General features: G+C 40.1%; 1 protein-coding gene across 1 annotated transcript; it reads left to right on the top strand.

Moving 5' to 3' along the window:
- Positions 1-1,999: 1,999 nt before the first annotated feature.
- Positions 2,000-12,888, top strand: LOC104275407 (coiled-coil domain-containing protein 132-like; the record flags this gene model as incomplete). Its single annotated transcript, XM_009871346.1, has 5 exons — positions 2,000-2,068; positions 6,542-6,664; positions 7,254-7,325; positions 10,039-10,092; positions 12,818-12,888. Coding segments are annotated over 5 exons (389 nt in total), but the record flags the coding sequence as incomplete, so codon positions are not given.
- Positions 12,889-13,026: the final 138 nt, after the last annotated feature.

Here is a 13,026-nt window from a genome sequence, read left to right as displayed (position 1 = left end):
TCAGCGCGGCCCGTGGGGAGGGGCGTGTACTGCCCCTCGGAACGCGGGCATCCGGCTGCCGCTTTGTTTTGCTTTTCCCCTGTAAATCACGGGGTGGAGGCACCTGTCTGAGAACACTGTGCGAGAACAGGCGGGTTCCTGCGAGGGAGGGCGCGGCCCTTTGGCCTCGGCTCTGTCTGGGGGCAAACGCCGTGGGTCAGGAGGGGTCGGGCAAGTATTTGGGTGGGCACGTACGGGATGGGCTTCTCTTAGCCCAGTGCTTTGTACCAGCCGTCTCTAGGATTATGTAGGTCTGGTGTGGTTTCTGAGGTTGCGAGCCTTTGTAAAGGAGCGTACTGGAAGAGCAGAGTCATTTCTGTATATGAAACGCCTCTAAAATGAAGCCTGTTTGCCCACGCATCTAAACTTGAGAGCTTAGAAAATCACTTGGAGTCACCCAGCACGTCAGGTACCCTGCATACTTACAGAAGATGATGGGAAAGTCAGAAACTGAGCTTTGTGGGGTTTTTCTCAACTATCTCCTCAGATTGTGATGCTTATTGTGGGGAGACAGGGCTTAAAAAGGGGCCCTGCCACAGAAGCTGAATTTCCAAAATAATGTTTGGTTTACTGCTTCAGTGAAAGGGTATGTAGCCAGTTTTCAGTTTGACTAAGAGGAGTTGTGGGAAGCCTGCCCAATATGTGGTCTGAAAATGAGGCGACCTAGGCAATTTTCAGCCTTTCAGAAGGACTGAGTTCCATTTAGCATTTGGTAAGTGAAACTTCTTACCACTTCTGAAGATAAGCTGCTGGTACTGTGGATTTTTGAGAGGTAGTGTGGAAGATTCCACGCACAGTACGAGAAGGTGTAGCAGTTGCTTTTGTTGTTTGTTACCTCCAGCTTCTGGTGCGTAGGGGTGAGTCACCTTCGGTTGGTGCTGAATGGAAGGGGAGGATGTTTTGAAATGATACACAGGGAAATCTGAGAATCAAATCCAAGACGAAGAGGTTTTGCATCCTAGGAAGTTGAACCAATTGTAAAATGTAACAGTTACCATAAAGGCAATGAATTTGTAAAACACTTCGTCAGTTTCCAAGGGTAAACACAAACTTTTCTCACCATGAACTCCCACCGTAACTGCGTATGCCCTTTCGTTTCACAGAAAGTCTGGGTACCCAGGGCCTGGAAGGGATGCTGTTAGCGTCAGCTGCAGGGGTAGGAGGGAAGTCTGCCCAAAACTCATGGCTCGTGTGAGCGCCTTGACGTCTCAAGGGCAGCTGGAGTCAGAACCGTGTCCGAAACGTGAACGTTTAGGTTCACCTCTGCCTAGGGAGCTGGCAGAAAATGCACTAAGCAGCACGTTCTGTGGTGTTGGATATTCAGTGATTACATACTCGCTTGATCAATTGGTGTTTCCTGTACAAAGCTTCAGTCTACTAGAGCATATTATATTTATGTGGCTTTAAAGAATATTGATTATATAGAGCAGCTGATCTGGATTATGCTTCTTTCTCCGTTCAGTTACACGTAAGGCAAACCAATCCTAAGAGTTTTATGTGGTAAATAGACAAATATGCCCTCAAGCAAAAATATAAGTTTGTTATGGAGTAGGTGGCAGTTAACTTGAACTCAAATAATTTGTTCTGTTAAACCGTTAAGTTAGTGAAAACAAAGTGTATTATGTTTTTTGACACATTCATTTTTAAATTTAAAATAACATCTGGAAGTTGAGAGGAGCATATAAGTGAGCTTGACGAAGGGAATGTTGGACTGTACTGAGAAGGTACATATTGCAGCATGAGGTTGGAGATGTTTAGATGTTTGAGGAGTGTGATTTGTACCCCAGTGGCCTTGCTTAAGTTTCTGTCGCATAAGGTCTTAGCCTTCCAGCTTTATGTCAGTGTAATTTATTACAGGACTTGTGGGCATATATATTCAACACCAGGTGACGCTTCTGCAGTTTGATTTCAAGATACATAAAGTAGTCAATCTTAACTGTCTATTAACGTTCTTTTAAAGGGTCTAAGAAGTCCTCAGGAGAGCATTCATGACCTCAGTCCTATTGAAAACTTTCGGATTCCTAGTAAGGTATGATACACACTCTCCACTTCCATCTCCTTCATTTTTGTTTTTTCATTTTTATAGTTAGATATTTGTGGGTTGTTTTTTCTCAACACCAGGTTTGCTGCTGTTTTTTCTGACAGTTTTCTTTCTGAAAATATTTTACAGCATCTTCATGGAAGAATAAAGAGTAGTGAGGTGAAACAGTTCACTGACTCAGAATGAACGTGCATTAAAATTTCATTATTGGAACTTCTGAGTTGTCATTGGATGCTGATCTTCATATTATCTAGGTTACCTGTTAGAACGAAGATGAAAAAAAGGAAACATGAAAGTGCTTCTTTTTTTTTATTTTGCTTTGGAAGGCAGATACTATTTGAGTAGCCTGTGTAGTTCTAGCCTTGGTATTTAGACTCTTTGTGCTTTTGGTGCTTATATAATTAACTTGTTGTTCTACTTTAAATGTTATAATAATAATAGTTTTATAGCATTTTTTGGGTCTTGCTACTTAAATGATGCCTGCTCACTCCTGTCTCACAAATCCGAGGGTACAATTGTTATAATATTTGACCCACAGGATTTGCTGTGGATGTTGTTTATTGTATTCTGCTAATCTGGATTTTGCCTTTAACCAGTGAGATATTTATGTTACTGACTTGAATTTGGATGCCTTATTTTACAATAATTTAAAAAATAAAAACCCCAGACCCTCTCCTCTGTTTCTTTGTCTCTCTATAAGTACTATGTAATATGTTGCTTGTACTCAGGCAGACCAGAAAATCAGCGTTAATATGTGTTTAAAATATCAAGTAACAGTCTCTGAATTGGCAAATAATAGAAGTGGCCATAAGAAGTGGCCCCCAGTTTGATTTCAAAGTGTGAAAGTATTCCGATGCAGTGATGTTGAAAGAACTGCCTCACCTCCATGGCTTAGATTTCAAAATCGCAGATTCCTGCCGTCCACTGAGCATCTAGTTTCAAACTGTCTCTTTTGCCAAGTTGACTCTCGAGGTAAAAGGAGGTGTAGGGTAACTTGGCTGGGTTTCTGTTCCTGAACAGTTAGATGTTCTGTGTCTGGTAAGCTTAGACCGTCTGTCAAAAACAATGGAAAAACAAATACCCGTCAATAATTTGTCATTTTTGCACACATTTATGTCAAACATTTGTAATGTGAAAACATTATCTGCAACTGTTCTGCAAACAGAACATCAAAAGCGTAATAGTTATAAATTCTGTGCATAAAAAGAAAAATGCATCAACATTATTTATTTTAGAGCTGATAAAATTAGAGTATTATTCTTTTCTGTGTCAAAGAATAAGACTTTTGTACTTTTCTGTCTTCTGTTTGTTTTTTTTCTTCCAAAACGTTTTAGGTGAGCAATTCTCAAAATGCTGAGTGGCTTACGTTAACTTTTTCCATCTCAACACGATGCATTGATTGAAACTCTTATAAAGTGCATGAGTATGTGATTAAATGAAAACACTGGATCACAACAACCTTGAGTAAAACTACTGTGTTTTGCTCAGTTTAACTCCTGGTTATGTTCCCAAGCCGTTTGTCACGGTGACTTTGCTACGAACCTGTTTCTTTTGGAGGAAGGATTTATATTGCCGTGCCTCCTTAACTTTGCTAAAACTTTTATTGCAGGATTTTGCTTTTCAAACCAGGAGACATCGGCTGAGACGCTGTAGTATGCCTCTTGTAACTGAGCACAGATTCAGACACCCTTTCTTGAAAACAGGAGGTTTTTTGGGGTGGGGAGGGGGAGATACAGGCTGTGTGATGCGAGAGCCATCAAGGAGGTTCGGTGTCAGTGCTGCCCAGAAGTTGGCAGACCTTGAGCTTTTGGCTGTGGGCATTTGTTTTGAGCTGAAGCTCTGTTCAGTGCCCCAGCATCGTACTGATGTCACAAATCAGAAATAGGGGCAAGCAGCTTTGCTAACACCCCGCAATAACTATTTTGTAATAATGGATGTTTGGCACTTTTGAATGCAAGTGAAGAGAAGGTGCAGATTGTTAAAGGCAATGAGTAAAAGCGTAACTTCCTTCTGATGTAACCTGCTATTTAAAAGCATATATTGCTCTCTACTGCCGCATTTTAATAACTGGTTTTGTTTGTTTCTTGAATAGCAAAAGTCCCAAGCTCACTGGCCGAGTACTGTTTTGATGAGAGAATGGTCATGATGCTGCACTTTTGTTGTCACACTTGAAATTTTATCTCCAGATTGATTTTTAAACAATGAAATGATTTGGTGCCTGGTTATTTTTCCTGAATAGCTCTGAGTGTATACACTCACATTACCCAGTACTCCAGTAAGTTTTGCAACTATCTTGAAAAATTTCAGTTTGCTTCCATCGTATGAAGGCAAATCACCAGCAGACTTGCTTTACTTTCTGTTGCAATACAGACCCATACTGCCTGGGTCACACAGAGAAATAAGCGTATAATAGGTTAAGTCTGTGATGTAGCCTGTAGATAAGGCAAATCTGAACCACAAGGCCAAATTTCTGGAAGAGAAGTCATCTGCAGAGGGATTTCATAACTTTTTTTGACTGAGATGCCTTACTTTATCTGTGTACCCTGATCACCCCGGGGATGGGTAATTCTTCTGGAACCATTCTGTTATTGTCAGCTCGGTTGTTTCCCAAGCTGATACCAATTTTCTTCAGTAGATTCTGTCACAGAAGAACGAGATAGATATTTTGAACACTTGAACTCGAGTGGTGTGGTTAATGAAGAGCTGACTGAATGAGGTTACGTTTATCTTGATGATAATCAGCTCATATGCAATATACAGATATTAGTTGACTTTGTGGCTTGTGGTGCCAAACAACGATGAAAGGTTTTTGGGATTTTTGTGCTTTTCCTGTAGATATAGAAGTGTGGCTTTCTTAGCCTCTGTGAGTTTCTATTTCCCCAGCAGCTGAGTGCTTTTCAGGAGTGCATTAGGCAGTGGTCTAGCTAATATCTGTTCTAGGATCAGGCTTTGTTGTTCTCTCCACTGGGAAAATTGTTTTCACAGTGTAATGTTTGTTTTGGTAGAGTGAGGGCTTTTTAATAAGTGCTGTGTGTACATACTGAAAAAGGTGAGATCAAAAGAAGGTTCTGGGCATTTCATGTGAAAGATAAGGGAGTACCACAGCCTTCCCGGTGGGCCCGCCTTTCCTTGCTGTGAATTAGCTGGGGAAGGGGGAAAGGAAAAAAAGGTTTGACGTGAGCTTAGTGATACAGTTATGTGTACTTTATGAGACTTTTAGAATATATAAATATATCTTGTCATGTGGATAAAATACTGTGTGTATGTATTGTGAATATTTTTATGCATTGTTTGATGATGGTAGGATGTTTTTGCAATGTACCTGCTGATTGAACTTGTTGAGCAGAGCCCTTGTCCTGGTATTCAGGATTATCTTTTGACATAGGTGTTACCAGGTTAATGATGGAGGGATGTGAATCGCCAGCATGTTCGCTGGCATCTTTTTGGCTCGTGGCAGAGGGGGCTGTGTCAAATAGCACAGGCTTGACCCCTGGCGTTCTTTGTTTAGAGGTGCATAGGCTATTGCTGAACTTTAGCTTCTAATTAGATCAGAAAATTTTGGATTTTTTTTTCTCTGATTAGTCTCAGTTAACTTTTTTATAATGTCTGCACCTCCCGAGTCTGTCAGTTCATAGTGACTGGAATGCAGAAGGTGTTTGCTACTGGTACTGGTTCATTTGACGGAACAATAGTGGCTTTGGTGTTACAGACAGTGTAGAATACAAGGAGAGTGGGAGTGTGAGGCACTTGGGAAATAGCTGGGTAAGTCATCTGAAACTTGCTGAACTGCATTTCGCATGAGTCTGAAGTGAAGTCACTCTTCTGAAGTATATTTCAAGGAATTGCCACAGGCTCCTAGACCTGTAAAATTACATTTCCATGGAACCGGAAGGCAAAATCATGTGAGAAGTGTGTAGATGCAAAGACTGTTTTATTTAGCAATGGCTTCTTCCAGTAGACAAAGCTGTGAGACAGATAGGTTCTGTTGGGGTTTTTTTCCTTCCTCTTCCCAGAAATGGTCTCTCACTGATCTATTTAAGTAGCACTATGGAAGGGACACCTGCTGCTTAGGGCATCACGTGAACTTTTGTGCTGAAAACTGTGGTCTACTACAAAGCCAAAAATGTCATTGCTTAGGTTTCATTGAAATGCTAGTGTAAAAAACCCCCCGACCCAAACCTCCCGAAACCTGTGCACTCAACATGCATTTGTGCTGTAAATTTATTAACGAAGAAGTGTTTAAGTGATCTGAAGCACTGCAATCTGCACTCTGTTCTTTGACAAGTTTTAACTATCTTGCTGGTGGTGATGGGAAGGACAAGCTGCAGGGTACCGATCTTTCTGTTCTTTGCCATTGCTTCTTGTGCTGATATTGTAAATGGCTTTTGGAAAGCGTTTTGGTAAAACGTTCTTGTTAGGATGTGATAGTGCATCATGGAAATGCTTTTTTGTTTTGTGAAGGAGGAGCTCAGAGAACTACGTGAAGAGCCCATTGATCCTCAAGCTCAGCAAGAAATAATTAATAGCATTGAAGAAGTTTATTTTTCAAATGATTCGTTTGACATTGTGAAGTACGAGTTGGAGGTTTGCTCTCTCATTAAAAGAAAATACAGTAATGTAACAGAAGATGAGGGTCAAAAGTATTCTGGTTTTGTTTGTTGTATCTTGCATTAATAGAAAACCTCCCATTTAGTCTTCGGGTGGTGTGGAACTTCTAGCATAGAGTATTGGTATGGAGTCTCTTAACGTGATGGAATTCATACCTATGGTGCTAACAGGCCCTTAATAATTCAAACTATAGTGAAAAAGCCAGAACAGTTGGAGGGGAAAAAATTCCATTCTACGTTTTTTGTAGTTTTTTAGCAAACTGACTGGGACGTAATAATTTCAATGATTGGGGGTGTTGTGTGCATACATTTATTTAAGGTTTAAATAAGGTAACTTTGAGGAAATTACGATATTAAATTCTGTAAATGTAATAACATTTTGTTTATTTTGACTCTGGTTTATTTTGGTATGCATCATTTGAAATGGTGGATTCATTCTGCAAATTACATTGCAGAAGCAGTGAGAATGTTTCTTTAGTGGAATTGCTTGGTTGGTTAGGTAATATTACATGTGTATTTAACATCCTTGAATTTCTCAGTGAATTTAATGTTTTGTTTACATGCAGAGGCTTCCTCCAGTACTTAGTCTTCAAGAACTGGAAGAGTACAGAGACAAATTAAAACAAGTAATAGCTGCTGTAAGTAAAGTTGTTTCCTCTGTACCCTTGGGCAATTTGTTAGATCCTCTGCAAGTATAGCCAGGAGCATAACTGAAAAAGTTTTAATTTCTTAAACACGTTAGATATTTAGTAATTTTTCTTTTAATATTTTTTTGCATGTTTTTATAATGGAAAGTTATACAGTCATATGAAATCATGGAAGTAAATCTAAAGTATTGTAACTAGGAGCAAATGTGCTGAACTATTTCATTAGAAACTTGATTTTCTGCATGTTCAGCTTTTCCTGTGTGTATCACGAAAAGTAATGTTCAGCACAGCAAAGAATAGCCTGGTAGTATGTCTTTTTTTGAGGGCTTTTTGTAATGGAAAACATAAAATGTTTTAAAAATGCTTTCCTTAGAGTTGCTACTTTCTCTCGTTTTTCATTTGCCAATTTGTTAATCGTCCGTGAGGATTTCTAGTGAATTCTCATACGGAGTTATTACATAATAAAACAAATGAAACGTAACAATGAGTAGTAACTATAGTTTGAGGGCAGATTGGAGTTGCAGCTTCTGAGAGGTACTTGTTACATTTTGGACTTTTTTATTTTCTATTCGTACATTAATTATTGATTTATTGCTCTTTAAAGATGAGTAATATGATAGAGGAAAGGAGTATATTGACTGTGGCAATTGGAGAGTATCTGCAAATAAAATAACTGTAGTAATCCTGTCTTTAAATGAATGAAATGTGCAGAAGGAGAATTTTGAATCCTTAACAGCACACAGAGAAAAATTTCCTTCTGCCTAAGATTGCTTTTCCCAGAATAAACCTATGAACTTTTGTAAAGTATTAGTGAGAAATTGAGCAAAAGAATATTCCATGTTTCTCACCAAGAGGTATAAGGAAGGAGGTTGAAAGTGGGTGTTGGCTTTTGGGTTTTGTGGTTTGTGGGTTTAGGGGTTTTTTTAGAGTTTAAGAGGACATCTGATGGTGACTTAGTTTGGCAAGGAAACACAGAGAAAAATTCGCTGAGATACGCTGGATAATCCTAAATCCTGTTATCAGTCTTGGCCTTTCTGCCAGCGCGACATAAACTGGCTGCGGCACGGGGAGCAGTTTCAGTGCCCCCAGTGAGTTCTGGGGTGAGGACTGAGCACCAGGTTTCCAGTAAATATGACCCAGAAGTGTCTTTCGTTTAGAGAACAAACAAACAAAAACTCTAAAAGCCAAAACTTCTGACTAGAAACGTGTCCAGTTCTTCCCCCACCACGCTCCCCAGTTAGGGTCGGCCCTTTCTTTTGTCTTCCTTAACTAAATGCAATTCTGCTACAGGAAAGAATCGTTACTTGGGTTTGTCTTCTTCCTTGGGCATGGGCCAAGTTGCTAAAAATTTCGTCTGTGCTCTGTATCATAGCCTTGTGTCCCAGTTCCAGGTGGAGTGTGAAAGAATGTTGGATGTTTTCCTCTCATGTCTCAATTGTTGTCTATTTATCGTGTGACAATGTCTGTCATAAAGGACGTCGGTGTCCTTCATGGAAGACAGTACTGCAGAATGTTTTACACTCTTAAATTAGTACTAAAAATGTTTTAATGCTGCTTGTAAATCGGTTGTTAGAGGACTCAGGAAGTCTGCTGACAGATCACACAGTACCTCTGCTTTTGAAAAAGAATAAATACTGCCTTTTCCACTTCTGTGCCCGTATCTATAGGAATTTACCATAGTAATTTTACAGGGAATTCCAACTTCTGAATTTCTGTAACACAAAGCACTCAGATGAGTGTGAATTATAGGAAATAGAGCTCTGATCATCTGCTTCTCGCTGGCTGTTACCAGCTGGTTTTACACTGCTGATCTTGGTTGTGCCTTTGTTCTTGGGCTTCCCATAGGCTCTGTAGTTTCTGTAGTTTTCCCTTGGCAGTTTTCCGTCCGGCTGGATTCCAGCTCACTCAGGTCTTCACTTCTGGGAGCATAGTTCCCCAAGAAGAATATAAAGCAATATCTTTAATGTCTTTGTCATGTGTGAAACTATTTCTTCTTAAACATGTGTAGTCCCTGCTGAGAAACAAAACAAAATACACTATTCTCAAGTTTGCATTTATTTGACTTTCAGTGTTGATTACCTTTTTAAGTGTGTGTGCTTCTGCGTGACAGACTGATCAAGGTATCAATGCCCATTTTTAAATTCAGTACAGACAGCAGCTCTCAGTAATATTTTGAACTGTTAGTTCAGAACAGTGGAGAAAACATTAAAATATGCATATTTTGGTTTCTGAAGAAAGGGTATAATGTGCATGGCGTGAATGTTCATTTTGCCATGTGTTTTATTTAGGACAATGTCAGTCTGGGAGGTGTGTGTCCTTATGGCTTTCTCAGCTCTCTGTTGTAGCTGGTTAACCTAAATTTGTCCTCTAGCAGTAGCATAGGCAGAATGGAAACGTTTGCAGCGTCCTATAGAGTTTCCATTTTCTATTCCCGTGTGTTCCATAACAAGCAGAGAGGTAAGGGCTAATTTAAAAGCACCTGCTAATTCCTACATGGAACTGTTAACATTTTTCTTATATTGCTCCTAAGGGAAGGTGATTGTCATTGTTAGGATTTTTTTACTTTGTTGTGGCATATTTATTAATAAATTTGAAAACTACGGAATTAAATGATACAGAATCACAAACTTGAAGAGCTTTCATATAGGGATGGCCTGCTTAATTGAGATTGCTGTGTATTACATGTAATATTCTTCTTTTTAAGGTATCTAAGAAAGTTGCAGACTTGATTCTTGAAAAACAGCCTGCCTATGTTCAGGTGAGGTAACTAACACTCATTTTTTAAGAGTAAACCACTCTGTTGTGCCATTGTGGTGTTGCACTTGATTTTGAGCATTAAATCCTGTAATTTGTTAGCAAAGATGCTAATGCCTGGAGGGAACTAGGTGTCAATGTATGCTAAGCCGTATCTGCAGAGCGAAAAGAACCAAGGGCATATTGAGCTGCAGGCCCTTAAGAGAATGAAGACTTTGGCTACATGACCATTTCGAGAAGGCTGTTTGAAAACTTGAAAGTACCTGTGATGGACTTGAACAGGAGCTTCTTTCGTGCCTGTGTTTAGGAGTGGTTTCAGATCTCTTGCCCTAAGGGAGAACAGCAATGACCTTTCTTGGGCACATGTAATCAGACACCTGCGTCTAATCTCAGGGAATCATGAGAAGAAAACATCTAAGAGACGACTGAGCTAGAAATAGAGCCTCGATACATCCAAAGATCTATAAAAGCAAAACAAAGCAAAACTGTTCAGATGCCTGCAATAGAATATCGGCGCTGCTTCTCTCCTTGCTCCCCAGACGTAATTGGAACAGCTATCATAATGATTTTCAAAGGAGAAAGCGTGTTTTTCTTCTATCCATTTATTTTTAATAGTGCCCCTGTAGACAGTGCGAATTCTGCAAAATGAAAACTTGAGATTGTTATCGAAGTAGCCTGAGAGTTATCCTGTGGTGGATAATTCTGTGTGTGTACGGCACCTGGTGTAAGCGTTGTTGTACCAGTGGTTGTGGCACTTCTCACTGAAGCTGGAGAGAGCGTAGGAGGGCAACGATGGCTGCATTTAGGGGTAGAGTTCTCTTGTGTGGTGGTGTTTTGGTTGCTTGGTTGCTTGGTTTGGTTTTGTTAGTTCCCTCCCTCCTTTTTCCTCCTTTTCCTCCTTTTCCTCTTAAACCTTCTTCCTGTTACATCCCTCCTGCTTCTCAGCTGGGACGCTGTTGCTGCAGGCTGGAGCTTGTACCTCCTGGGGGTTAACCCATGGGAGAGGTCATGAAGCTGGAATTATTTTCCTCTTTCATTGAAAGGACACAACTTCCTCTTCCGCTTGCTTGTGCCTGTTGCCTTCACACCGAGCTTTAGGGACCTTGCGAGTGTCCTGCCTGTGCTCTGGCGTTTTGGTGGGTCGAAGGAGGCGCGCTGCTGCTGGAGGAAAAATGGGGGAGGGCGCGTGACCATGGCTTCTTGTGTCGTCACCTGCAACAGCTGGTTGAAGAAGAAGCTGTAAGGGTAATACTATTTCAATTTTAGTTAAAGGAGTCGGGTAGGAGGCTATTGCAGAAGGAGGCTGGGTGAGTGCTACGGTGGTTGAGACTTCAGAAGGTGTTGTAGAAGGAGGCAGAAAGGGTGCTTGAACCCTGTCAGATCCTTCTGGTGTAGTTTCTCTGTGGTGCATGTTCAGAACTGATGTTGTCGAGCAAGTGCTGCTTTTTCTGAATCCAGCAGCTTCACCTAGAAAACCTCCTTTTTTTACTTCGTTGTGGTATATTTATTAATAAATTTGAAAAGTACAGAATTAAATGATGCAGAATCACAACCAACGGGTGGAAGATTGTCTTTGAGAAGAGAATGGCTACGTTCAGCCCTAAACGCGAAATGTGGGGAGAGAGGTTTTACAGAATCTCTGCAAGAGGCAAGACTGGAATGGAGTTGTTCCTTATCGTGTGCATTTCCTCCGGAAAAAGGGAATAGTGGCTTCTGAAAGGCTCTGACATTTGCAAACTGTGTCTATAGAGGAAAGTAGATACTGAGGAAAATAATCTTTATTTTTTTAAGATGTTATGCATATCAGCAACTAAGTTGTCATTTTTCTAAAAGCGATGTTGGTGACATAAAGAGGAAACTGCTTTTGGTGAGAGATGCAGCTCAGTGATGTGCCAGAATTACTTGTAGCTTGGAAAACTGACCAGGAGCTAATGTTAAACGGAACTAGACTTTAAACTTGGTTTTGCTTGCTATATCATTAGAATTAGAGTAGTTTTCAAAGTGAAAATCTCCCTTCTACCTATGGAAAGTACTTGATATGTTTTGAGATTATGAGCAGTATTTAAAAAAGAATTTTTTTTTCATTTAATGTTTGCTTTTCTTTAGTGCTGTCCTTGACAAAAGAAATCCTAATAGGTATATTGAAAAAAATATTTTTAGAAGGAGTTGGGATTATACTAGGTACTTCACGAAGTCAAAATCAAGCTATATTCAGCTCACCTCTGCTGAAGAGTTTTCAGCTGAAATTCAACAGGATACAGTTAATGTTCATTATGAAGTGACATCCATTGAACTGGCAGAGCACGAGTGCCTCTAAACAAGAAAATGCCATGTGAAACGTGGTTTTTTTGTTGCTTTTTGTTGTTTTGCTTCTCTTTGGCATATCAGTGCAAATTAAAGCCTATGCTTCTCTCGCTGAAGCTTTGATCATTCTGCTGTGGTGCATAATGCTCTGGTGTAGAGATTCTTAGGCTGAACGTACTGTAGTTAAATGTAGGGGGTCCCACTGCAATGAAAATGGAATTCAAGTGTCTGTCTTCAAAAGAGAATTGTGTTTTAAAAGATAGTTTATGTTACTGTTGCATTCCAGTGTTTAGCATGCATAAAATGCTGGAATAAATCCTGCAAAGTCCTTATAACATGTCAAGAGAAATCTGCGAGTCGCTAGTCTCTGCTGGTGTGCACCGTGACTTTGACTTGTATTTGTTTAACCCACTGTCTCTCTGCAGGAACTGGAACGTGTCACATCGTTGCAGACCGGCCTTCAGTTAGCAGCTGTTATTTGCACCAATGGAAGAAGGTATCTCACTTAAATAATGTCACAGACTGAAAGGGGGGAAAAGTATTTTTGAAGAAATCTGTAAGCCCAGGAAATTTGCTTGCTGACATTTCCTATTTGTGCTGCATGGAATTAGCAATAGTAGTTAAAGATACTGAA

The sequence above is a fragment of the Apaloderma vittatum genome, unplaced genomic scaffold (assembly GCF_000703405.1).
Source record: "Apaloderma vittatum isolate BGI_N311 unplaced genomic scaffold, ASM70340v1 scaffold14836, whole genome shotgun sequence".
In the NCBI taxonomy this organism is placed as follows: domain Eukaryota; kingdom Metazoa; phylum Chordata; class Aves; order Trogoniformes; family Trogonidae; genus Apaloderma; species Apaloderma vittatum.
Note: the sequence above shows the minus strand (reverse complement) of the source record. Positions and strands in the feature narration are given on the sequence as shown.